Below are 26,506 nucleotides of genomic sequence, written 5' to 3'. Positions count from 1 at the left end.
GTTTCTCTCGACGGATTCTCCGCATTGGTACCCGCGTCGACTTCTAGCTCGCCCCACCGAACGGATTTGCATGTGCAATTAAACCGGCGCGGCTCGACTTTCGCGTCGGATCGCTGCACCGCGAGCGAGTCCTTCCATCCGCGAAATTACAAGCAAGCTCAAACCTTGGGCGTTCCACTTGGATCGCACCGGCAGCGTGAGAAGTCGAGAACACGCAGAATCTTCTTGTTGAAATATTGTTCTCCGCCTAACCGCCGTGAAATATAACAACGATAAATGATCGATCTCTCTCTCGAGAGAGAATGCAATTTGTCTTATTCTCTAATATATTTTCGTGAAAGAGAATGTACGTTCTTAATTTTAATTCGTTCTTAAATCTTATCTTATCCGCCGTAAACTATGTTGCGCGATATTTTTCGCCGAGCTTTTTCTTCTTTTTAATTAGCGACATCGGACGCGCGGGAACGCGCCTTTCACTCAAATGCTACGCGAGTCGTGCGTAAAGCAACAAAAAAAAAACAAAAAACAAAAAAAAAAAGAGTGGTAGGGACCGCTTGTGAATGGTCCGGGCTCGGTACAAAGCCAAAAAGTGACTTACCGGCGGAACGTTGAAATTCCATTCGCGTGGCCGCGCTATCGCTGCGGGCTTTTCGCGCACCAACGTTTTTAAGCCGACAATTCGCCCTCCGCGCGCGCGCGCGCGCTGCCATACGACGTGTCATTTAATTTCCGCAATAACGCTTTTGTTACCGATTAAAAACAGAAAGAGGTACGATGAGAAAGAGACCATCGGGCGTGGAGAGAGCGTGGAACGAGGTGGGATATACGAGGGAAAGAGAGAAAGACGGGGGTGAGCCAGGGGGATGGAAGGGGGTGAGGTGAGTACGAATGGGATGGAGAGGGACACGAGAGACGGAGAGGAAAAAACGAACGGCGAGCATTGTTTGGCGCTCGCGCGTCCATCCGCCACGGGGCCCCGGTCCGTCGCGGCTAAATGCCGTGAAATTGTCATCCTACAGTCACAAAGGGAATTCACTCTCGCAACCGGTGAAATATAAACGCGTTTTTCCAGCCGGCCGTTTTTCCACTCCGATTGTTTTTTGGGCCGGATTATTGTTTTCCGTCGCGCAAACCTCGCCGACTATTATTTCGCCAACAACGACGAGATCGCTCGTTATTATTAGTTGCGGACGCGGGGCTGAGAGGGAAGCAGTTTTATTCGAGCTACGGTGGCGAAATGAAATAAGAGGAGGGGGAGAGGAGGGAATCTCCTAACACGAAGGTACGCCTATGATTTATACGATCGAACGAGAGATCGATCTCGCGCCAGAAGAGAGATTGCGGAATAATTTTTTATTTCATACTAAAAATATGAGGAACGCAATGAGGGACCGCCGAGAGAGGAGGTGGGAGAGGGAACGAACGAGCGAGCGAGCGAGCGAGGCACGGCAATTTCGGTCGCGCAGTGCGATCGATCGCGACGACGTGCAGATAATTCTTTTCTCTAGACCGCCTGTGGAAAAATTCGCGGCCACGGAACGTGCCGTTCCCGAAGCGAATTAAAAGATTATCCGTGTGGCTGCGGGCGAGCGAGCGGCGCGGCCGCTTGAAATTGCTCCTTCATTTCTGGAGCAATGCACGCGAACCTTTCAATCTCGATTCGAGTCGGGAGAGAGAGAGCACGATCGATTAGGGAATTTCGAAGCCCGAGACGACGTGTCCCTCGGGTCCGCTTAACCCCCTACTCGTCGACCCTCCACCCACCCCCGTATCCCCTCGCCCACCTCGCCCACCGCCCCCCCCCGTTTTCCCCCGACTAGGAAATTCAACCGTGCGTGATCCGATGGAGTCTCTCTCCTCGCCCTATACACGTCCTTCGCTCCCCGTCGTCTCGTCTCGTTGATGTAATATTGGAAAATAATGCACCGCCGAGTGGCGCGAGGCACAGATTTCAGAGAAATCGGCGCCCTTCGATCGATCAAAGGATACACTGTTCGAGGAATAATCAGACGAATAAAATGAACGAGGAAGCATGTAAACACAAAAATTTTACAAAAATTTAATTATTTTATTAAAGATGCACGCGTAAAAAAGAAATTAATTTTTTGAAGAAGGAAAAAAGATGAGGTTGAGCAAGAGGAAGATGAAACGCGGAAGTGATGTTTTCCGCGTCCAGGTGTTCGTCTTCAACGCCCGGCGTACACGGGAGACGCGTTAAGACGATATCGCGGCGTGTATACGCACGGACGATGAAAAGCCAAGGGCAATTAAAGGAGGAGCTTAACAAGCCGGAATCACTATCGTTTCCTCTGCATCTATTCGCGTTGAAAAGATTCATCGCGTAATAAGGTACATACAATCAACGTCCGCCACCGCGCATCCAAAGTGCATACTTAGGTAGTGTAATACGCGCGTGTACGGTATCGCCGACAATTAGGTCGTTTCTTTCGGGCCGGCGGCGATGCCTCCTCTTCGGTTCAGCGGTCGGCGCCTATTTAAATGCGAGAAACAACGCTATCTTCCTGCGGATGTCGAAGCCGTCAATTTCGATATTATGCGCGAATGCGTGTATCGATATCGCAATTATGCGCATCGAAGTAACGTGTCTTGACCAAATCAATTTAATTAAATGTCAACAAATATTGAAATATCTACGCGTTCCTCGCGAGATGCTTCTTTCCAAACGGTTCCAAATTCATGCTGACAAGCTAATGATACAGATGTTACGATCAGTTCTCTCGATATCGCAAGAACGCATCGAAGCGTGACCTGCAAAGTAAAAGAGGGGAGGGAAGGGAAGGGAAGAAAAAAAGAAGAGAAGAATTCACAACTGAATCTCGTCGTTCATCGGGATGCATTCTTACATCGGTTGCGAAGCTGGTCAACGCGAATCCGACAATTCCAATTTCCTACCATGGCAATGAAATGGCGAATAGAGGCGAGCGAACTCTCTCTGGCAGCTAGTTACCTGCCGAGTTATCTCGCATCTTTCCCACTGGCATCACTTAGCACCTCCTCTTCTCTCGTTGGCACCGAAGACGAGGTGAAGCCGGTCGTAACCTATGGACACACGTAAAAGTTTTGTTAGACAGCACGTTCCGGGGTAATATACGTTTGTTTACAAGCCAGATACGAGACGCATCGCCGTTCCATCGCATAACTGTCTTGGAGCAAGAGACTTTTTATTACCAACGTATGATTTAAAATAAAATTATCATTAACATTATCGGTGATTGAAGAACATGACTGTAAAACTCTCGAGTTTATATTCGCAATTTATATATACAGGGTGTCCCACCAAAAGTGACCACTCTCTTTTATCTTTTAAACCTAAAAGAGATAGATATATTGCAAAGTTGAAAATAAAAAGATAGACGTCGCCCGCGATTTTAAACCTATAAAATTTATCTAATATGCAAAATATTTACATTAAATCATACATCGTTGTATTTATTTCAAACAACGCTACAACTTTTATGTTGAAACATCCACGTTGTTATAAAAAAAATTATGCACATCTCTCCGTTCGTTAATACAGATCTTTTGTAAGCAACTACTATGCTTACAAGGGTTCAATTTGAGTCATTTAATTTGATATATATTTATTATGATCTATCTCTTTTAGTTTAAAAAATGAAAGGAGGTGGCCACTTTTGGTGGGACATCCTGTATATTCTCACCATTTTTTTCTTTAAAAATTACTTTTGTGCTTATAATTTGAATATTTTATCTTACCGCTATCATATTAATATAGAAAAAGAAAGATCTTATATTAAATCTTATTATTTGCAATAAGATATTAGAAATATCTGCAGCCATTCGCCAATACAATGGCTTTTGTAGGAGAATTTACAAGTTTATGCAAAACAGGGAACGCGCGTTGATGATATATCGATAATGTTCGACGTGCTCGTCGACACCTTGTGTCGTTCGCAGACGTGAAATTCCCTGTACGCAAGTGCGTTTGTATGCCAGGGCCAAGAACGGGGCAAGAACGAGGCGAGACAAGAAAAGAGTAGAAGGATAAAGGAGCACTATGGCCGAGGGTGAAGGAGAGCAGAAACGATGGCGCTGGACAGCTGTCGAAAGATTAAGATAACCCTGAAGTTAAGTGAACACGGGGTGTGCCCGGACTGTGGATTTAAGGTGATTAAAGGCACCTGATATCGAGAATTATTAAAGCATATATTTCATAGTGCGGCGAAGCCATATTTTGACGGTTGCATAAATTTCGCGCCGCAGCCAATAGTGCCAAAGGAAAAAGGGGGGTCGGAGGACCATGTACCCCGACATGTATCCCGCAATGCTGAAGTTTCGAAACGCTAAATATCGATCGGGGGGGACCTGGGTTCCGCAGGAAATCATGTAAAAACCGTTCATCGTTAAATCTCGTACATTGACCAACGTCGCTCGCATAGTATATTTCCCGAAAAACCTCAATAACGAGGAAAAGTAAACGACCGATTATTTCCCTCGGAGGATCTCTAAAAGTATGACCATTAATTGAGGTAAGATCGCATCGATATATCAGACACCGATACGCCGTAAGGCTCTTGTCACGAGCCTCGTGATCGTGCGCAAGCACATACGGGAAAAGAAGAAGTCGGGGTGACTCCCGACCTCGTGCAAGCAGGGAACGTGACTCTTCGTGAGGTAGGAATTGGTGAACCCGTCCCCGCACCCGATCAGATGATCCCGAACGACTTCGTGACTTTGTATTTGCTCAGCCATTTGAGCCGGGGAGTGAAGCTGGAGAGACTATCCGCCCCGCCGATCGGACGTATACCTTTTCCTCAAGGGCGGGAGAGAGGGATACATAATTATATTATAATAAACTGTAACGATATATACGAGAGGCCAGCTATCTTTGCTTGCCCTCCTGGCTCCGGCCGTTTCTACGGGCTCGCCTTCGTTCTCATCGGGGTCGCCTACGACCAACCGAGGAGGGCATCCTTCTAGCTTTTTCTCGGCGTAAGCCTCCCGAGAAATCCCCAACGCGCCTTGCGCGAACGAGACGACGGCCGGTCGGAGAAAGAGAGAGAGAGAGAGAGAGAGAGACGCTAATTCCTCGCGAAGGTATTCTCCCGAGAGAGGGACCTCCGTGTCAGAGGGCTGAGTTTATCACTGTCATCTCTTGACGCCGCGGTTCTGCCGTCTTAATAGGTTTAATGTCCGTCGTTCGCTCAGGGTCTGACTCTCGATAGCCGTAACTACTGACACGTACGCCTCCTCCTTCACCCCTTCCCTACTCTTCCCTTCTACCATTCTGCGCGCGATTTTTCGGAGCTTTCGGGTGTATCGCTAGAGTGACTTTAATTGAAATCGCGAGAACGTGTGTATTGTAAAAATGAAATAGTACGCTAGTTTCGCGAACGATTTTTCTTCCTTTGACGTTTGCGGGAAAAGCGATTAAAAACAACTCCTCGCGCAGGCTTTCAAGAGAAAACTCCTCCTTCGAGACTAAAATTTTCTCGCAGATTCGTAAGCGCTCCCCCTCGCCCTTGCCGTCCGACGTGCTACGATGTTGGTTAAATGAAGGTGCTGCGCCTGGGTGTGCGCCTTATCTCTCACGATGTTTACTCGGAGAGAAGCTATGCTGTTCGAGCACTGCAAATATCGCTGAATGCGGACATTGCCGAGGCAATGTATATTGGTACGGGTAAGAGAAAAGAGCTCGGAGGCCTCCGGGTCGAGAGACGGATGGATCTTCATCTCCTTCCTCTTTTCCCTCTTCTCCTTCTTCTTCTTCTTCTTCTTCTTCTTTTCATCCTCTTATTTTTCTCACATTATTGTTCGCTCTGGCTGCGAGAAACAACAGCATCGATCAATATGTTTCCCCCGAGCGGAGCGACCCGAGAAAACAATGCTATACTTGGCACTGTTTTGTTTATCCGATACTATTATATCGTTTCTCAATGCATGTTCCGAGGAAAGAATTATTTTGGACAAAAATTGAAATGCGATTAGAAAGGATTTTCAGATTTTCAGCATCGCGAGAGAAAATCGCAACGTGAAAAAGGACATTGAAGCGGTTTAAACGACAACGGGGCGTTGAAGAGCGTGTCGGTACGATCGCGCGAAAACGAATAAAAAGAAAGGTAATGAGGCAAGCGAGGGTCGGGGGAGTCGTTGACAAAACGGATTACCCTAAGACGTCGGGCGGCAGCGTAGAGGAGTGGCGATGCGCCGCGTCGAGGACGACGCAGAATCGAGCGCCGAAGAATGAAATGGCCCGAGATCCGAGACGCTGTCTAAACACAACCCTTTTCCTTAATCATTTAAGTGATTCGGTAAGCGCCTCGTCTCTCCGCTCGTCGAATCGCCGGTAACTCTTGTGTAAACTCGACCCTTTCTTACGGGAACGTCATCCTCCGACGTCTCTCCGTCCCTTCGTCCGATAATGATAATACCCCCTCGCTCGACTGGAGAAAGGGAAATAATGCCTCGCCTCCGATCGTGCCCCCATCCGACGCTCGCCAGCTCGGAAAAAGTTACGTCGCCGCTATGCGCAGAATCGTATGAATAATCGTCTAAAAACAGAGGATATATCTAGTCCTCTGTGCACACGTCTACATTCTTTCTTCCAGAAACGTGTTATAAAATGATAAAAAATTCCTCTCCCTCAAAATACATCATTGAAGAATCAAGCAACGTGATTATGCATTGTCAAATTCATAATTAAAATTAATAAGATTGCGACAAGAGGATGATTTGTTATATTCAAAGTCGATATTCTTTATTTCATCGCGCATCGCGCTCGATAGTGTCTCGCGATCACAAGCATCAAATCTTGCTTGCTTCCAGTAGCCATATCATACGTAACGTGGGCTTTACATTCCAACTGCCGCGGCGAAAGTTCACGAGGCGGCAGAAGCCGAAGCGACGGGCCGACGTCGAGTTCGATTAATTTTCCGGTCATTATTTTTTACGACTCCTTATCGCCAGCTCAGCTCCCTCCTGTACCTCGTCCTATTTCTCTCTCTCGACGCCGATCCTACGAGATTTTGACGTAAGGATCCTCTCCCGACCAGGACAGAGATTGTTGAATCTCCGCTTTATTCGCGCTACGATTATCGGACCGGCAGCGTAGAGATCGCATTTATTCCGCTTTACGTAAACGTCTCCGCGGATCATGGTAGCTCCTAAAAATGTCTTCGAGATAAGTCAAAGTCGCATTGAAATTGGATGTACAAAGAAAGGAAAAAAAAAAACCGGGAAATCGTTTATAGCGGATGAAGGATCATTATTGCAAATATATCGCGTATTAACATCTCTTCTTCATAGTTATAAAAATTGCAAGATGAAGTAAAAAACTCTGTGTGATATTAACATCGGGGAGCCAGTAATTATCCAGGAATGATAGTGGATCGCGATAAGTCGGCGAAAAAATTCGATACTTTTTCGAGCAACAATATATCGTCTTTCGCGCTCAAGACGTCATTTGCATAACGATTAATTAGGCGCTTGTACGAGCTACAATTTCGCCTCGATAAACGAGTCACGTACGAGTCACATTTGCCGTTTGTGATCGTGGCAGAAGTAAAATTGCGCTTAACGAGACTGACGTATCGCTCGCGATACGATAATTGGCAAATTCGCCGGGAAAAGGAAGAGCGGCGCGATTCCTTAGTTCCTCGCGGACATCATGTTTGTTGGTTCGGTTTGACGGTCTCTTCTCCGAGATCGAGTTCTACCCGGTGGTACAAGGAGGAGCCCCGTAGTCGGCCTGGGCGGAGCCTCGGAACCGCAAAACACCGGCTGACTTCACTTCGCGGCTCTCCGACTACTATTAATTATTTATGCTGCGAGCGAGAGAGAACGCTTACGCTCCGCGCGTCGTTACCAACCCCGTCGTCGTAGCCGCACACGTGTGTTGCACCGCGAAGCGAGAGAGAATCGGGGCCCCTGCTGCCGCGGCGCCGCGCCGGTATCGGCATTATAGAAACGGGTACCGCGAGCCGAGGATCGGGGAGAACCGGGCCAATCCTATCGAGAGCTGCAATCGATTCGCCTGGAATAATAATCATGATTGGATTGCCCGGACTTTTGGGGGCAGGACTCTCCGGTCCCCTTGAGCGCGCGCGTCGCCTCTCAAAACGTCATATTAAAAGCGCAAAGCTGCACACTCGCACCATCCTTGCGTTCGCCGACTGATCCTTCAATGGTATCAATGATCCGACGAAGAAACCAATGATTAATGATTAAGCAAAAGTATAGGTATTTATACCTATCGGATATAAACTTATAAACAGTAAAAAGAATAAAGGAGAAACGAACCTGATTATATCGTGCGTATCAAATAAATCGCGTTATCTCTTGATCGCGCTTCTTCGTAAAAAATACTTTGTATGCAGGCGCAATTCGAAGAAACTATAAAGAGTGCTCGAGGACGAGAGCATCTATCTCGTCGCATGCGAAATTAAACGACACTGCTCTCTTTTCTCCCCATGGGATGCGATCACTCGACTCGCAATCTATCTTAGAAATTTTCGGCGAGCACATTCGCGGGGAAAAGAGCAGAAAGAGGAGAAAGAGAGAGAGAGAGAGAGAGAGAGAGGAAGAGACGACGAAGGGTAAAAAGAGCGGGAGGAAGTGAAGACGGTAGAGAAGACGAGACGGGGATGGACCGGGTGAAGAGGACGACCATGGAAAAGGAGACCGAGGAAAGAGGGGAGGGGGAGGTAAAATGAAAATAAAAGAGGCGTCCGGCGAGGAGCATTTTTCTTTTGGACCGCGGTGGAGCAGCCACCGTGTGATTACTCGGGACGAGGGGGCATATATGAGTAATTTGTATTCAGCCCGATCATCCGTATCGAAATTCGAATCTACTTAGTTCTGAGAAGCGCCGGTGCCCCGGTCCTCCTCCTCCTCCTCCTCCGAAGCTTCGATCACTCTCCTCTATCCCTTTCCTCTGTCTCCCCCTGATCCCCCTTCTCTCTACCTCCCCGGAGCCGATCCACTATTCCACCCTCTCGGCTTCGACTACAGCTTAATATAATATTATTCGCCGGTTTAGTTTAATGGTGCCGGGCGATTATTATGTGGCCAGAGTCCGACCGACTGGCTGGCTTCTTCGGCCCCAGGTACTCTCTCTCTCCCTCTCTCTCTCTCTCTCTCTCTCTCTCTCTCTCTCTCTCTCTCTTCTCTACCTCTCCTGCCTCCAGAGCTGTTCTTCTCTCTACGGTATCCTCTTTTGGCTTTCAATCGCTTTCGTTCTTTCATACAGCCTGGTCACTACGTTGCGATATACGAATATACATAGTGTATATATAACTTACTTATGCGTACGCACACTCATGCAAGGACATGGTTGTTCGCATCTACGTACTCGCGCCCGTAGATACCCGTACTCTCGATGGCGAGCGATCGTGAATGAGATCCTCTCCGAACGCACACAAAAAGTTCTCTCCCTCCGAAACAAAACTCTATTATGATTAGTCGGGAATATAGGTGGTCCAAATTACGCGTGTTCACGACCCTCCGTCGAGACGACGATATTCGCTTGGCAGTGCTCGTCGGATACGCACATAAAATTAATTTTACGCGCCGATCGTAAATTGACGGATAATGGAAACAACAAATTTATGAAAAAATTGTAAACAATGGCCTGTTGGCGGCATCACCGTTGTTCTCCGGACTGCATCCTGGAGCAACGAACGGAATTATATATCCGGAGAGGGATAATTCCGCCTAAGCGAAAGCTCCACCTAATGAATCGCCGCCGCGGAATTTGCATTGTGAAAGGGGCGCGTTTATAATACATTGCTCGGCGCACGTTCGAACTCGTTACGGTAAGAGTCATTAAGAGCCGAATAATTACTCCGTATCGTTCCGGACTTGATAGATCGTCCGATCCGTGGCCGGTTTGACCCGCGACACTCGGGACAGGATGAAGAACAACGGCCTCGGCAGTCGAAAAGCTGCCCTTCAAACGCGAACCGTAACGATTATAAGCGGCACGATCTCTCCCGATACAAACGAGCGCACGTGGATAATAGCATCGCCCCATTACCGGCCCGAGAACCTGTGAGTATACGAATTCATCTCGTTGAGAGAAGTTCTTCGATATCTCGCTTGTAAATTTCATTATCTCGAGAGAAACGCTTTTCCTACACGCGCGTTACAAAATCTCGTTTATTCGATCGCAGGAATGACAATGTGACGAGTGACAAGTCGCCCCTTCGGCCCTACTATCTACGTACGGGGATCGATTAAATGGTGGCAAGAAGTCGAGTAATGCATGCGGTTTGCCTGGTGGTGCGGCGGGTGATTGTAGCCGGTAGGATATTAATGAAGATATTCAAATGAGACAAAAATGAAGGGGGAGAACTGGCCTTTGTCGGGCGTAAAGGTTCCACCGGTGACTCGGCCTATGTAGATTACTCTTCGCCCTTCCCCTCTCCGCCTTTCCCTCTCCTCCCCCGCCCTTTTTCTCAGCACTTTCTTCCTCTTTCTCTCTCCTCGTCCTTTCTTCTTAAACTCTTCATCCTCGATCCGCCTTAACCTCTCCACCTACAGATCGTTTACCTCCCGGAGATTCGATCGTGCACCGACTGTTGGAACGAACGTTCTTTAATTTCTACCGTACATTCCCATACTTTTTGCCAGCGAGAGACGAAAATAGATTTCAACAATGTTTTTACATTACGAATAAAAACTCAATCATTAAATTTATTTTATTTTATTTTCTTCGAGTCTAAAATATATTTCGTTGAAATGAAAGGTCTCTTTTTTCAAAAGTCTGAAAATAAATTTTCAAGAAAGTCTCGAGCGATCGCACAAAGGCAGGACCGCACATTCCTCGACGATGAGCGAATTTTTCGCCGGAGGAGGAGGAGAAATTATTAAAACGGATTAGCGCCGCGAGAACGCATAAATTGCCGGAATATCGTTACACACGGAAGGTCAGAACACGCCTTGCCTGTCCGTGAACCCGATCTGTCATTAAGCGGGCTGCTGCTTAATTCACTTGTTTCTTCAGTTTCCACTGGGATGAAATTAGAGCCGCGTCGCGCCAGCCCAGTGGATGTCATTAAGAGCCTTTTAAATCGCCCTTAAGACCCGCCGGGCCATTAGAGGCTCGCGCGGGAAAGGAAAAGGGCCAACCCTTGTACATATCTTTTTTCCCTCCCGCAACGCCATCGCTACACCGACGTAGCGCCTTCGTAACGCGGTTCCTAACGTTAACGGTATTTCCCCGCGACGTTCCTCACAATGCGCTCTCGGCTTACGGCTTTCGTCGAGACTCGGTCTCTTACGCGTACACTTTGCGCTTTATCCAGTTAGTCGCGAGTAATGTCATTACTCGTCTTCGAGCGTGCTGCGACATGGGAGGAGCCGCTCCCATCGCTGCTTATTTTCCCGCGCATAGTAGTCCTCGACCTCTTTTTCTTAATGGTTCAAATTAACATCCTGGCTGTTCTTAATAGCTAACCGCGATGAGAGCAATCTAGAGTACGTACAAGAATCTCATATGGCGCGAAAAATCTTTCCCATGGAATTTGAAAGAGATTCTACGAGAACTGAAAAGATTCAATTTAATGGCGCGATCAAATGTTACGGAACGTAAGACGGTAGTGGTCCCTCGAACGGTAGCCACGATCTCGATTTCCCTTTTCGGTACGTTAATCCTCGACGAGAGACACAAAGAACGGAGAACGCGTGTCGGCCCAATTTTAATTGATATTTCGCCGACGATGGCGGCCCATTGTCTCCTCCACTTTCATTATTGGAACCTTTCTGTTTCGCCGGTATGCTACGAAACGTCATTTTCGCCGGGATGCGCCTCCGCGTCTCAGGTCGACGATCCTATTTGTCAAGTCATTTCGGAGCGTGTATACCTGCGCCGCCGGAATCTCAACTGTTCGGCGACCGGAACGATCTGCCTCGTAGAGCGTACAATGCGGCAAAAATGCATATTGTAAAGTGATGCCTCGGAGATGGACCGCGTTACGGGAGTAAAGTTACCAGTAAATGTACGCCCACATCTCGCTCTCCCAAGTAATAGGTTTCACGATACAATCGAGATCGCACCGACGCCAGCCTCCTTTAAAGCCTAACTATCCATATATTTACGTGACATATTTTGGAAAAGAAATTGCATTTTTTTTCTCTCTCGCGTACATTTTAATTCTATTTGAATTCAATTTTTCGTCGCGCGATAAAAAGCGTGCCCTGCGAGATTCCCGGGACCAGGAAGCGATTTGTGAAGTAACTCGACCGCTAAATGGCAGATATATGGCGAGTGATTAGCGCATGCGAGCAAATAGGTGGGATTCGCGATAACACGAGCCAGTTGCGGGTTAAGTCTCGATAACCCGTATCTGGCGAAGTGCGGTAAAATCATGACCCTCTCTAGTTTATGGGCAGCAGAGTCGGTATTTATACGATACATAGATATAAAAAAATAATATGTCGAAGGCAATGTGCTCCACAATCGCCGCATCGTGCGATTGCTGGAGGACACGCAGTTTTTTAATTAAACTTTTCCGCTAACTAGACAACTCTATTATTTTCTTGCTGGAAAAAATAAATATTTTATCAAGCGAACGGATCATTGACGATCGCTTCTAGAATCTAAAGCCGTCTCGCGGCTCCTCGAAGCGTGTCAATGTCATAGAAAGAGTCCCGCGTGGCAAAAAAGAAAAAAAAAAAGAAAAAAATCTCGGACATAACTTGGAAAGACTTCACGTCCTCCGTCAGTCCGTCATTTTACGCGGATATCGCGTACGGCGAAGGAGGTCGCCATTAGTCACGAGTAGGGAGGCGGAATGCCCCGAGCCGCGCAATTACCGCGTGCATTAATCTGCCCCCGATGCTGATTATTAAGGCGACGACAATAAAAGTAAAGTCGAATGAAATGCGAAACCGCCGCGGCATAAATCGCCCTAGGAAACTCTACCCCCCCCCCTCTCTCTCTCTCTCTCTTTCTCTCTCCGCCACTTAATTGTTGCACTCTATATGCTAAACGCGGCGCGGTTGTGCATCGTGTCGGCGGTAGCCGCGTGTGCGATATCGCGAGCGAGTCTTGAGCGAGTTATGGCACAGTCGCCGCCTCCGTCATGCGAACCGTCGAATCGCTTATCTCGTCCCTTGGCCGCCGGCGAGAACGTCCACTTGGCGAATTAATTAATCTCTCTGACGTACGCGGCCTGCGTCGCGCCTACACCTTCCAGTCTCGTCCATAAAGAATTTGAATGGCACGAAGCTTTGCTGACTCGGCTCACGAGAACTGCATTACATATTACACGAGAGAAGAAGCAAAGACGTTCAGATTGTACAGTGTAATCTTGATCATTTCGATCATTACGATGGCGATGCTTAAGTAAAAATTCTGACAAACGATTCCTTATTATGTCAACGGAAGCGACCTCGAGTATCACAAAATTCCATTTGGCGTCATTCAATATTTCATGAAAAAAAACAGATCTTTGGCGGCGCAGTCTTTTGTTTCACGATGCGGGCAACACAGGTGGTATATTGCAAACCGGTAGATTGGCACATACGACAAGAAGGGCACGTAATATTCAATGACAGTCCGCCCGTGCGATCGGCTTCGCCATAAGGGTAGTATCGTGTGTCGCATTGTGCGATCGATAAATCATCGCGACCGGATGGTTCTCTTTTTTTCAGAACCCCTCTCTCATCGCAATAACGCCCGCAAACAGTTATTAACGTCCTTAATTAATATCGCTAAAAACTTTTTAATGGTACGCGACGATGCGCGAGTAAAGTCAATCGGGCGAAATAGCATTCTTGCCTTTTTCCCGGTCGCTTTACGGAACGCGCTTCTTTGCGTCTCAATCGCAGGGGTCCACGATAATCGCAAGACCGACTAATGTATCATTAGCCGATCCGGTTTTGCGATAATTACAAATACACTTGCAAGACTCCACGTGTGTATAATCATTTTCATTAATATTTTAATCTCTACTCTCCTGTATAGAGATCTCCAGATTTCTCTTTCTCTTTCTCTTTCCAATTTGAGAGAGTTCTCACGGACGGTCTACCGGCCCGATGATAAAATCGATGATCGCCGCGTTCTTCGCCACGTCGATCAACGACGCTTTAGCCGGGAATATCGAGCGAAGAACTACTAGACGAGGTGGCTGCGGGGTACAGTCGGGACGCGCGGCGGGGTGACGATAATTGCGATCAGAGCCGCCCCATGAAATCCTAATATTACGGGCGCGGATACGCATCGAATATGAGCATCTAGGTAAGCCGTCGCGCCGCTAGTCGCGTTGGACGACGCAAAGCGGGTTGGAAGGAACGCGGTGATGCGAGGGGGAACGGCGGCGAGAGTTGCAGAGCCAGAGGGGACAGAGCGAGAGGGAGGCTCGACGCGGCCGAGCAGGTATAACCTATTGTAATCAATATTAATTACTCGAGACAATGGAATCTCATTGGACTCGATCGTTCAAGCGGCCTCACGCGGAGGGGCACTGATGATGGGCGGTGGGAAGAAGAGAGAAGAGCCGGCGCGGGGGCAGAAAGAGAGAGAGAGAGGTAGAGAGTGAGAAATCGGGGTTGCGGGCGGGAAGGGTTTCAGAGAGAGGAGGTCGTGTTTGGCTCCAGCGGACGGACACGTAGTGTAACGCGCGCGTTTACCGCGCGAATGTGTGAGCGACGCGATGCGCGCTCGCTCGCTCCGTCGCTGTGCTCCACGTTAGAGCATTATCTATTGTTGTTGACGTTATGCGTTGTGCACGCGCGCGGGCAGCATCGGTCGCTGCGGCCGATGATCGGCTGTGGACCATGTTGTCGTTGGATGCTGTCCGCGTTGTCGGCACGGCGATGCGGTCTTCCCTTTCCGTACCCTCCTGTCGTTTGGCCTCGCCGCCAATTCCTCTCTCCTCCGTCCCCCTTGCCCCCCCCCCTCCTCCCTCACCCCTCGCACGGCTCTCGATCCTTCGCCAGTCGCGAGGGATTCGGGGACAGGCAAGCAGGCAGGCGGGCGGGCGGGCGGAGAAATGACAACAACAACAACAACGGCGACGGCAGCATCGACAACGCCATCCGATCGTCGTTGCTCTGTGCCGGGCATTCTCTCTCCGGGCTTCCTGGCAACGCATATCCGGCACGCACACAACCGACTTACGTTCTCGTTACGCGGTACCACGTTCCGACTACAGCCTGTGGTCCCCGTCATCATAGCGACGCGTTGTTATTAGAAATTAGATGGCATATCTCCCCGCGCCAATCGGTCGTTCGCACAAAGTACGGATTATTGAATGAGAAAACGTACGACGCGCGTATTAACGTCATGAATTTCGCGAATGAGCGAGCGAACCGAAGAAGGTGGGAGCGACGATATACGGTGCGAGTGACGTGACTCGTTTTATTAAATCCCACATCGACGTGGGTTATGATTATAAACGCACGACAGTCGCGCGGGAAAAGTCGCGATAACACCGGGTGCAAACGGGATAATCGCTAATTATCGAGCATTAATTAATTAGCCGCGCGACAAAATACTCTTTATCGGTTACTTGACGACGACGGGAGAGGACAACGCCGACGACACGACGATGACGACCGCTTTTTACGTTACGTACCCTACCTACTCGTCGTGCCTGTTGTCCGACCGGTTAAGTAAGCAACGTTACGCGGTGAAAATTAGTTCCCAGAAGGGATCGGTTTCGCGTGTCCACCCCTCATCACAGTCCGGTGCGTGTTATGGCATTATATCTGCCGCGTCGTACAATGTGTCCATGCGTTACCATTGACGGTTAATCCGCAGGAGCGGTTTTCTCGCCGGAAAACTCATCTACCTGCTAGAAAGATAATTCGTCTCACAATTAGGCAATTCTTAAATGTTGCGTGAAACAAGAATCATCTCGATGAATATTTTTGCAAATTTTTTTTCCCGCAATTTTGTAAAAAAAAAAAAAATTTCTTAAATAATAAATAAATAATAAAAAAATATATTTCTTATTGTATTATATATTTCAAAAAAAAAAAGATAATTTGTAATTAATTTTAAAACTAAGATTTAACCGATTGTGTTGCTTAAATCCGTCCCTGTTTGTGGAAAAAGAATACCGGTTTGTCTCTCCTTATTCACCCTTAAGCGCCGAGTTCTACGCACCCCGGTAAATTTTACAGTCGATCTAATGTAGCGCACTTTGAAGGAGAGCCTTTCCTTGTAGACGGACACCTTCCGGAGCCGTATCGTTTCCATTTTGAAAGTAATAAAATCTCGCACCGTATATAAAAGTGCTCGATAAAGTCGCAACATACTATACATGTATATACATTAGCACAATAATTCGCTAATTAATGCAAAATATAAATCAAGAAAAAAAAGAAAACAATGCTCGTAATATGACATTAAAATGGAAATAACAAAAAATATATTTTAAAACTACGAAACAGTTTGTCTTTCGCAGATTATTATATATAATATTAATGCTTATTGTAATGTGTTTTTTTTTCAGCATTAATAAAAGATATGAAACACTTTTGATCGGCGTCGATCCTGGTGCACGCGTTAGTCCATTCGAAATTGGTAGCAACCGGCGTGAAATAAACGCGGCATTCTGTCAAAGCGTATAACCGGGTAGCGCAAGGTGGCAGGTGCCAAAGGCTTTCGATTATTCTGGCTTTGATCGGAAGAAGTGGAAGAGGCCGGGGTAATGGGGTTTCGCCACCTCCACGGTTACCATATGCCCGATCTAATTTTTATGGCGTCGACGAGCCCCGTGGATAGTATATAAAAGTATATACATGTATATACGACGACCTCGGGCAACTTTGTCAGAATTTATGGCTTTTCGACGCGATTTTACGGGGAACTCCGCTTCGCAAACTCTCCGCGCGTCAGTGAGAGCCGCGCCTCGAATCTTTTCCATTTTGCAGAAGTAAGATATGAATCACCGAGCGAACAACCTTCGCTCTGAATTATATTAACATAATAAATTATAAAAAGAGTCATACATTTATAAAATTTCAACAACAAAAAATAAATATGAATAGAGAATATAATATTTGGAACAAAATGCAAGAAAAAATGCAAGAAAATGCAAGAAAAAAATAATCAAAATGAGAAAACTATTTTTTTTTCTCAAAAATATTGAAGAATCATTATTTTTTTTTTTCTTTTCTTAAGCACATGTAATACGCAAAAATGTAACTTCTCGATCTCATAGAAGTGAGCAAGGTCGACGGAATATTGAATGCTAATTTAATGGCTATCAGGTTGCTGCACATCGTTGGGGTGATTATGTTTGCGGGAAAACGGAAAAGGAACATGCGACTGTTTTAATGGGCACACGCGGGCTATTCACTTTCTCCTAATTGGCTAACTGCGGGATCTGATTTCGGCTGTAATCGCATTAGACTCTGACATGCCACTGGATAGTCTCGCGTCGCGCGAGTTCTCGCACTTAATTTCCGCACAAACTTCGACACCGACTATGGCCAATTTCTCGCATCTGTATGCGTGTATGCATGTGTGTATATATATATATGTGTGTGTGTGTGTGTGTGTGTGTGTGTGTGCCTCTGTACCATAGAGGTACATACTAACCATTTTCGTAGATTGCGATCGCTATGTAGCAGCCGCATTATCGCCGCACATAAAGCCGTAATTAAAGAAAAATTGCCAAAGGCGCGCGCACGCTCGTTTTCCGCGACAGTGAATTTTACGCATAACTCTCGTCGTGGAAGAATTCCGATGTGTTATCAACCATTTCTGATGCAGCGATATCAACCGACATTGTTGTTGTCGATGTCGTAACACACCAACATATGTTAGGAATATATAAAATACTAACATGAACGTCGTTTTTTTTTTTGAGAATCGCGTCGATATTACGTTCGACGACGAGAACTGCGAGAAGAACGCACAATAGATGCAGTAATATACTTCATCTACCTACGGCCTAATCTCGCGAAGTAGATTGATTCGCGATATATATATCTCCTTAAAATCGGCTGCATGGGACAGCACTTTCCTGGCCTCGGCTGAAAACTATTAGAGAAGATACGAGTAGTATTAATGTACTTATCGTGAGGTGAGATAACGCGACGCAGCCTCGGTATGGGAGAGAAATGGATGCAGACAGGCGCGGGATGTGCATATAAGTGCAAGTCGTTGCACTGCACCGGCAACATCGACACGAATTCACGCTCCTCGTAGACAAGATATAATCAAACTCTTACTTTATTCAAACTCAAGAGAATGAACCATTATTACAACACATAATGTCGGTTAAATAAAAAAACAGTAAACATATATTTTTAACGTTAATAAATTTTTTGCCTGAGTGTATTTATACTTTCATTACTTGCATAATCCATAATAATCAAGGCAACATGTGAATATGTATTTTCTCATTGCGCGCTGTTTTATTTGAAGGGGAGGAGGCGGGAGTTCTCATAAGCGATGCGTATGCGCGAGATCGAGTCATTGGACCGAGCATACCTACGGATCACGGATTTACGTGTACACGCACACGCGGCTCGCCGGCAACAAGCCCCGAAGGGGCTCCGGAGGACGGGGCAATAATTAGAAAATCGTCCCGCCACCGAATAACCGGACCCTGTCCCTTGTCGAGGTACAACCCGACACGTCGCTTCCATCCATATACCGGTGCCTGTGGCGCGAAGAAGCGAATTTCCATAGGGTCGGGTAATCTATGAAAATATTCTCTCGCGTGTAATCGCCGTGTTTCGCAAAAATTCGCCGATCGGAGAAATCGAGAAGAAAAGAAGGATCGAGAGAGACAAGAAAAACACGAGCAGGAGGAAGAGAAGAGAATTAAGACTGATATGTCAAAGTTTCGTTTTACAAAGATTATCTGTTGAATTATTAGCGTATTCCTGTGTAAAGATTCCTAGATGTTGAAAAAATGTTTTAAATTTATAAAAAAAAAAAAATATGTAAAATATATTCTTATCGCTATCTTTTTTGCTCGTTACAATCGTTTTGATCCGTCATCTAGTCTATTTCATTATCAAATTTCTTATAATAGGGTCAGGTGACGCAAATTCGGAAGCGACTAAGGCCATGCAGGGAACGGCAAAGTTGCCGAGCAATGGCCGATTATGACTTCGAAATATCCGTGGCATGTCGGCCAGCTTACTTGTCTATTAGACATCGTGGAATCTGGGAATATTCGAAGCGAGGTGATCTTCACATGAGCGAGACGAGATTTCGAAAAGTATACTAAAATCATTAAAAAATAGCGAAAGCTATATTTCTTAAATTTTATTTCTAAAAATTTTATATATCCCTCTTTGCATATGAGGGAAAAAAATCTTATAAAGTCACATAAATCGATAATTGCGTTCTATAAAAATATAGAAATGTTGCTTATCGAATCAAAGAGCAAAATTTGGAATCAGCTTCTATGCGATTCAAGGATCAATGCGAGATGTGGAGATATTTTTAAGCGCGGCTTCCTTCGCGTACGAATCGCGCATAGATAGACAGGATAAGATGTAGATAGGTGAGAGCCAGGTCCGGGTTCCTTCATAATGAGGTTCGGTTTTGATTAGCACGGAGACTGTTTAACGGTTTGATACCTCGCCGGTAATCGAATCCGGACCTAATCTCTCAAGTTATAACCAGATTATTGCCTCCTCCATGCACTTGCTCTCTGCAACGCGCTCTCTCCACGCCCCATTCCGTACAGTCAGCTAGTAATATCAACCTTCCTCTCTACCTCCCCCAACCCGCCACCCACACCCTCTTTTCCATCGTTGGTAGGGCTCAACCCTTTGCTGCGACTGGCGTCTTACATCAAAGTCGCGTACAATTTGCAACAAGACAAACGAATTGTGTTATCAGAATGCGGGAAATGCAGATGAACGAATCGAATGTATCAAATGTATACATAATAATTCAGTCGACAATTAAATATGTATCAAATAATTTCGGCCGGAATGGTTTTGAAAAAAATCAAAACATTCGCCAAGAAAGCTGCAGTGATGTTATAATAAGGTGCGAGAGAAAGCGATTGACGTTGAGTTTCTGGTTAAAACGGAATTGATTCGGAGGAGACAGGGACCGGGATTTCTGATAGCGGCAACTCGATCGATCGGATTCAACATGTTCTTTCAAACGAACAACTCCTCAATGTCGCTCTTTCATCGCGTACATTCCCAGACGTCATTCATAATTTATATATAGTTACATACCTCGGATCGATAATATAATAAACGTAGAATGTTGCGCCGCGTTATATACGTGGTCGGTATCGCATCGGATCGGATCGCATCGCGCGGCGGTGCAGGTAGTCGTGTTAACTTACAGTTTTAAACGCGGCCAAATTATACGGTTTGCAAGGCATCGCCCGCGCTCGCGTTTAAAATATTCCGACGTCGGATGGCGCGGGAAAGGGCAAAATAAATGTTACGGCATTACGATGGACAGCGTGTGCTCGCTTACGTTATATCCCCCCATTCCCCCTCCCCCTTTAAGACCGCTGCTACTACCACCACTTCGCGAGAGTCCTCCGCCTTCTCATCCTTCTTCTCCACGTTCTTTTCCTTCTTCTCCTCCTCCGTCGCCATATCCTTCTGAAGCCTTTACAGCAGCCAGTAGCACTATTGGTGTATGTGTCTGCGTAAACATCGTTGGCGTATTTACAAGCAGCCGCGAGTATATGTATATGTGTATATGCGAATATGTACAACAACATTTTTGAGCACGTGGAAGAAGGAAGAAGGAAGGAAGGAAAGAAAAAAAGAAAAAGGTAGGAAAAGAGGAGAAAAGAAGAAACGAACGCGGCAGAGGCGAGCAGTGAAGGAGGAAGAAAAGAGGAGAAAAGATAAAAGAAAAAAATAGCCGACTCGATTGGTGGAAATGAATTCAAAATGGCTGGTCCCCCAGCTAAAATGGCGTCGCGATGTTAATAACTGGCTATTATGCGGAAATATGACATTTCTATTCGCGATACCCGTGCATAAGTCGCGGGTTGCCAGCACGCGTGATACTCTCCCATTGACGAGGTAAAAAAAAATCAATTTTCTCTCGATCGTTCCCGTGTACTAAAAAAACTTTTGCGATTCACATCGAGCGCAAATCTTATTTCACGAGTTACGGCCATGGCGGCGGCTGTGCCAATAAAAATAATTCGAAAGAAAGCCCATCTCTCTTCGAGAAGTCTGCAGCAAATTGATCGACCTGGTTAACTGCGTTTCGACGAAGAAACGGCGATCGGCGATTTTTATTTCTCGCGGTGGAACGTAATTCGCATTTGAGAGAACAGCTCGTTTATTCGCAAAGTCGGACAGATCGATCGCTGATCGACATTCGCTCGAAAAGGATGTCCCGAGTTTCGAAAAACAAAGAGAAAGGACGAGCCACCCTCCTCGCTCTCAAGGCAGTCCACCTTTTCTTCGCTCTTCTTCCCTCTTTACCGTCCTCTCTGCTTTTTCGTCTGTTTCGAAACGTCGATTCTCCCCGCGCGCTTCCCTTTCTTTTTTCCTCCACCCGCCCTTTCTCTCCGTTTCGCCTCGCCCCAGCACGGATTCTTAATCGGGCCCATTATCTCCCGCGCGATCATCATCCCGAAAACTAATTCGTATTTTTTACTATGAAACCGAAAACTCATAAATCAAAGCTCACACTGGCCGGAGAGCTCTGACGCTCGGACGGAGAGAGCTAGGATTTTGGCTCCCTTAAAAAAGTTGCGCTTCAGGCCCCCTGTGTGCGCGCGCGTGTAGACAGTGTGCGCGCGTCCATTTAAGGGATTCGAATGGACGCAATTTTCTATGGAACTTTGTAATTATGGGTAGTTTATTGGCGCGGTTGGTCGAGCCAAAAGCTCTACTAGTTCCAAACTCCTCCCTCTTTGTGTTGACCATAAAAATTTTCGAATTAAATTAAAAATAACGCGCGCTCACACACACACACACACACACATAACATGCTCCGGCACAATTGGCGATAATTTGCCAGTTCGATGACGAGATGCCGTTCGGAAATCGCGAAAAAAGTATCGCGCACGATACGCATATATCGGTTTATTCATGGACGCCGATAAAACTTTAATCGCCGTCAACGAGCGCGCGCATTCAATTATTTAACCCGCTACGCTCGCACGAACGTCATGCCGTTTTTACGCATTTCCCTTTTCAAGGGAATATATCGTCTGGAAATTAGCGGATATTAACGCGCGCCATCCACGGCAGTCGGACTGCAAATGAGGCCGCCACATATCGCTCCGTTCGAATCTACTCAGCAGGATGAATAATGAACACAATCTAGAGATAATAGTATCGATACGCCGATAGTGGAAACCATTTCTTGTTGTATTACCATGCATTTTATTGACAAACAGCTGCATCAAGAGGCTTAAGAAGTCCACGCAATTATTTCCCATTCTCCGTATCGATGCAAAAAGTCAGAATGTAAATAGAAAGGATATGCTATATTTAATTATACGTTCTCAAACCGTTCAGATTTTTCAACCTTCGCTGCCTCTCAACATTGACAAAATCTGCGAGCGAGACACCGCGAGAAAAAGAGACGATAGAAAATCTCGCGATCAAAAGAGATATTATATCGCAGCGCAAATGAACAAAAATGTCGTTTGACTGATGATATTGCTTTTCATTAGCCCGAAAGTGGTAACCGATATTAATCCGATACCTAATTATAGTCGGCTTTGTGTTGGATATAATTGAAATAAATGTAATTAACGAAGAAAAAAGAGCGGGGCACAGCATCGAGAGAAAAAGAAATGAAGACTCTTTTAAAGTTGCCCTCGACCTCTTATTCTCCTACCTTATTCTTCGACACTTTCCTTATTCCAGACGCAACGACGCGTAACGTTCGTCAAATGCAAAAAGTGAATAACTACATTATCAAACTAGCTGATATAAATTTCGTCCGATATTACACGATGCAAAATTATTGCAAAATTATGTTGCAAAATTATAAAATATATCATATGCATCATATATTTATACGCAGCTCGTCGAACTTTTCGACAAAAATATACGGATCGGTTCCGAGATGAAGCATTCTTGCACGATCGACCACCGAGATTTATACCTTGTAATGAGAAATCATTAGCCGCGAGGTGTATTAGATAATCTCGGTAATTGCCAAAAATTGGCCGGTCGTTTCCGAGTCGCGAGCAAGCGTTACGAGAGCCTTTCGGTACCTGCTGGTCCAGATTTAGGAGGGCACGATAGCCCGGGGCCCGCCGATTTTCGAGGTTTCATCTTGACGGGTCGGAGAAAAAAAAAAAAAAGAAGAAGCGATTCCGATTTAAACAAAATTGGAATACGTACCGCAGAAACCTAATTCACGATCGAGCAGACGTAAGTCATCGGTATCGCGCGCGCGCGCGCGTGCACGTGATGTCTGCTTCATCCCGAGCAATCATCCCGAAATTCGGCCGCAAAAGCAAAAGAAATTCTTATAACCTACAGCGGCCGATGTTTGAAACAAAATTAAATGCAAATTCTAGTATAATCGTTTGATGGAAATTTTTATTTTCAGTACGTACGTGGAATGCGAGCACGAAGAGATTCGTTCGAAGAGATTCTCATTCAGACAGGAATATTGCTATGACAAATGACGATGAAAACGTCGAGAATCTATTCGATTACTCGACACGTTTGCAGGACGCGGAACGATCAAACAATAGAATCGCCAGGAACGGACGGATATTAAAAAAGAAACAGACGAGCGGAGGAAGAGACGAATAAGAGACGAGGCCTTTCACGCCCGGCAACATATGTATCCACTTTCGTTTCCCGGGAGCGAAGCACGCCGTCAAAATCAATCACGTCGGATGACGTCCCGTTGGCGATGTTGAGAAACGCATAACGCACTTTTATCGATATAAAAAGAAAGAAAAAAAAGGGGGGGGAGGGGAAATCCCAAGTTCCGCTCGAACAAGCCGTCGCTTTTCCTCGTCAAAAAACTTTTTTGATTCCTTCTTTTTTCTTTACAAAACATGTATACATCATTGACGCATATTAAATCGCAACTTTTGACGTCATCCTGGCAGAAATAAAGGTGCGCCGCAATTCATTACGAGAGTCGGAGCGTTATTTCGCGAAAATCGGGAAGATTAAAAAGATACGAGCCGGGGAGGAGGTAGGAAATGAGGGTTCAATTGGATGAGACCACTCAAATCGGAAGAACGCGATCGAAGGGCAGCAGCAAGCGCCGCAGCAGCAGCATCGTCCGAAATTAAAGCCGCGTCTGATAATATCGCCGCGGCAGAATCTGCATATCATACTAGGCGTTCCCAATCAAGTAATTAACAAAAAACCGCGGAGAACGCGCCATTAATCATCCACTCGGAGCCGCTACTCGGAAACGGGCGCGTACAGAGGTATCGGATTAGCTAACCCCTTCGAATGCGAAGCGCGGTCGCATCGAAGAGATGAAGAACCCTCGCGGTATCACTAATTTCCGAATGACCCTTGGACCCGCTATCCCGAGATATTATCCCCGGTACGCGCAAATTACCGTATTTGCATCATCGTGAGTAATCGGAATGGGCGCGCGAAAAAATTCGATGATTTTAAACCGTCTCGTTTCGAGATTTTAAAGGCGAGAATTCTTCTTCTACGCGGCATGCGGAGCAACACGCGCGACACGAACTTCATATATGCGCCCACATGATGCGGAATAAAAACAAAGTATCTCGCACTGTCGCAGCCGCATGTACCGGAATAAATCCGTGGACTTTCGAGGATGTCTGCCGTATGCCGTTGCATAAGTTTCGCGTAAATTGCACTTCGCGACGTTGTACGTACTCGTCTCGCGATCTCGATCTTCCCCTTCCTTTCTGTCTATTTCACCTTTTCCGATTTTCTCGTTAGTGCAGTCTTTAATTTCATCGTCTCTTGCCCGCTTTCCTCCTTGCTCTCTTCCCTCGATGCTGCCACGGAATTGATATTTCTCGCTCTCTCTCTCTCTCTTTCTCTTTCTATCTATCTCTTGATCTATATGAGCATTCAGAGATCATTGCGCGCTGCAACGTCCAATTATTCCAATGCAAGCCGAGTTCAAAGAGGTTAATTCCGGGGCTAATATATTCACCCCTTTTTACTTGAACCCACGCAGATTTCGTATGTATTGCCAATTTTGCATTTATACCCCCGCGCCATCCATGAATAAATTCATCCCTCGGTTTTGCTTTCGATCGCCTTTCCCGTTTTCTTTTACTCTCGTCCGTTCTCCCCCTCCTCCCTCTCTCTTTCGCGTATCTGCGCGCATCTCATCCTAATTTTATTATACATAGATGTATGCGCGACGACAAATGCCAAATGTTATCAAAGTCTCTCAGCGAAAATTCCATACCTTCGAGCAAAGGTAAACGCAGACATAAAAACCTCGCTTTACAGTACACGATTATCGAATGATGCGATACATTAATTTTCGATGATTACTCATTGCTAATTGCGTTCGAGATTTCCAGAGAAGGAGAACGAACAAACCGAGGAGGAGGAGGAGGACAGAACAAGACGCGGAGTGCGGCGAGGAGGATGAATGGCATATCAATCAGAGCGATGTCTTGCCCACGCATCCTTCCAACCCCCCCCCCTCCCCTCCCCCCTCCTCCACTCTATCCATACACGCGAGAACGACCCCCAAATGTTCCTGCTCTCTCCGCTATGACTCTCACGCTTCTTGTCAACCGACAGATTCCCTTCCCCTCTCCCTCCCTTCTCTCATCCTTTCTCGACCGACTCGGATACGCAGCTTAGAGGATAGAGGTGCGTGCCATTTATCACCGACGGGGAAAAAGCGCGCGTCATCGCCTGTACCGAAACCCGGATGACTTCGTGAGACGCCTGTCAACAATATCGCCCCTTTCCGCACGACGACGGACGAGAAAGCGGCCGCACCGATTTCGCGACGAAACCAGCCGGGCGCACCCTTTTAGTTTCTTCGCCCTCTCCGACTCTTGTTTAGATTGGAATCAACGGCGACGATAACAACGACGGAATATGATTCTGCTGTAGATATTTTTATTTCGTGTAGTCAAGTATATGTATGTATCTTATATGTAACAGGCTAAGAAATATATATTCTAAAAAATATCACGTGTAAAGTATATTACATGATTTCACTCGCGAAACTCAAAACTACCGCGGCTCGAATGAAAGATCGCGGAAAGTTCACTGCACCTTCGTAGCACAACACCGACGATCGACTCTAGCGGACGAATAGTTTAAGACCTATTATGGTATAAGAAAGAAGCGTCTCGATATCGGTTGGCAGATATCAACCTGTCGAAACTACGCTGCGGAAACTTAGTCAATCTGCTGCTCCCGACCCAGCATCCTTATTCAGCCCCAATCGACCCTTAAAGCTTCGGCAAGGAGCACCCCGCCGGGTAGTAGTCGGTAGGGCGTCCTCACTAAGGTAGCAGATCATATTTCGAAAACTCCCTCCTTCTTGCCGAGGAGGCAAGAACTCGAGAAACAAAGAGGAGCGCAAGAGCGAGAGGGTGGCCGAAACGAAGAGCGAGGGAGGCGTTTGAGTTCGCTCGCAGAGTGTCGAAAATTCCGCGAGCGAATGAGC

At 46.4% G+C, this 26,506-nt stretch overlaps 1 protein-coding gene across 5 annotated transcripts in view; it reads right to left on the bottom strand.

Annotated features, from left to right (window-relative positions):
• Positions 1-2,084: 2,084 nt before the first annotated feature.
• The window catches only part of LOC126858372 (1-phosphatidylinositol 4,5-bisphosphate phosphodiesterase classes I and II), a 74,542-nt gene continuing 50,120 nt past the window's right edge, over positions 2,085-26,506 (bottom strand). For 4 of the 5 annotated variants that reach the window (XM_050608625.1, XM_050608628.1, XM_050608626.1 and 1 more), the window contains one exon: positions 2,085-3,060. Coding sequence is in view for 1 of the 5 variants with exons in the window: in XM_050608628.1 (XP_050464585.1) it covers positions 3,006-3,060 (55 nt within the window). In the remaining 4 variants the exon portion in view is untranslated. Of the gene's footprint in view, positions 3,061-20,395; positions 20,570-26,506 lie in introns of all 5 variants that reach the window. The other variant, XR_007688660.1, reaches the window with a different exon arrangement.

The sequence above is a fragment of the Cataglyphis hispanica genome, chromosome 25, assembly GCF_021464435.1.
Source record: "Cataglyphis hispanica isolate Lineage 1 chromosome 25, ULB_Chis1_1.0, whole genome shotgun sequence".
In the NCBI taxonomy this organism is placed as follows: Eukaryota; Metazoa; Arthropoda; class Insecta; order Hymenoptera; family Formicidae; genus Cataglyphis; species Cataglyphis hispanica.
Note: the sequence above shows the minus strand (reverse complement) of the source record. Positions and strands in the feature narration are given on the sequence as shown.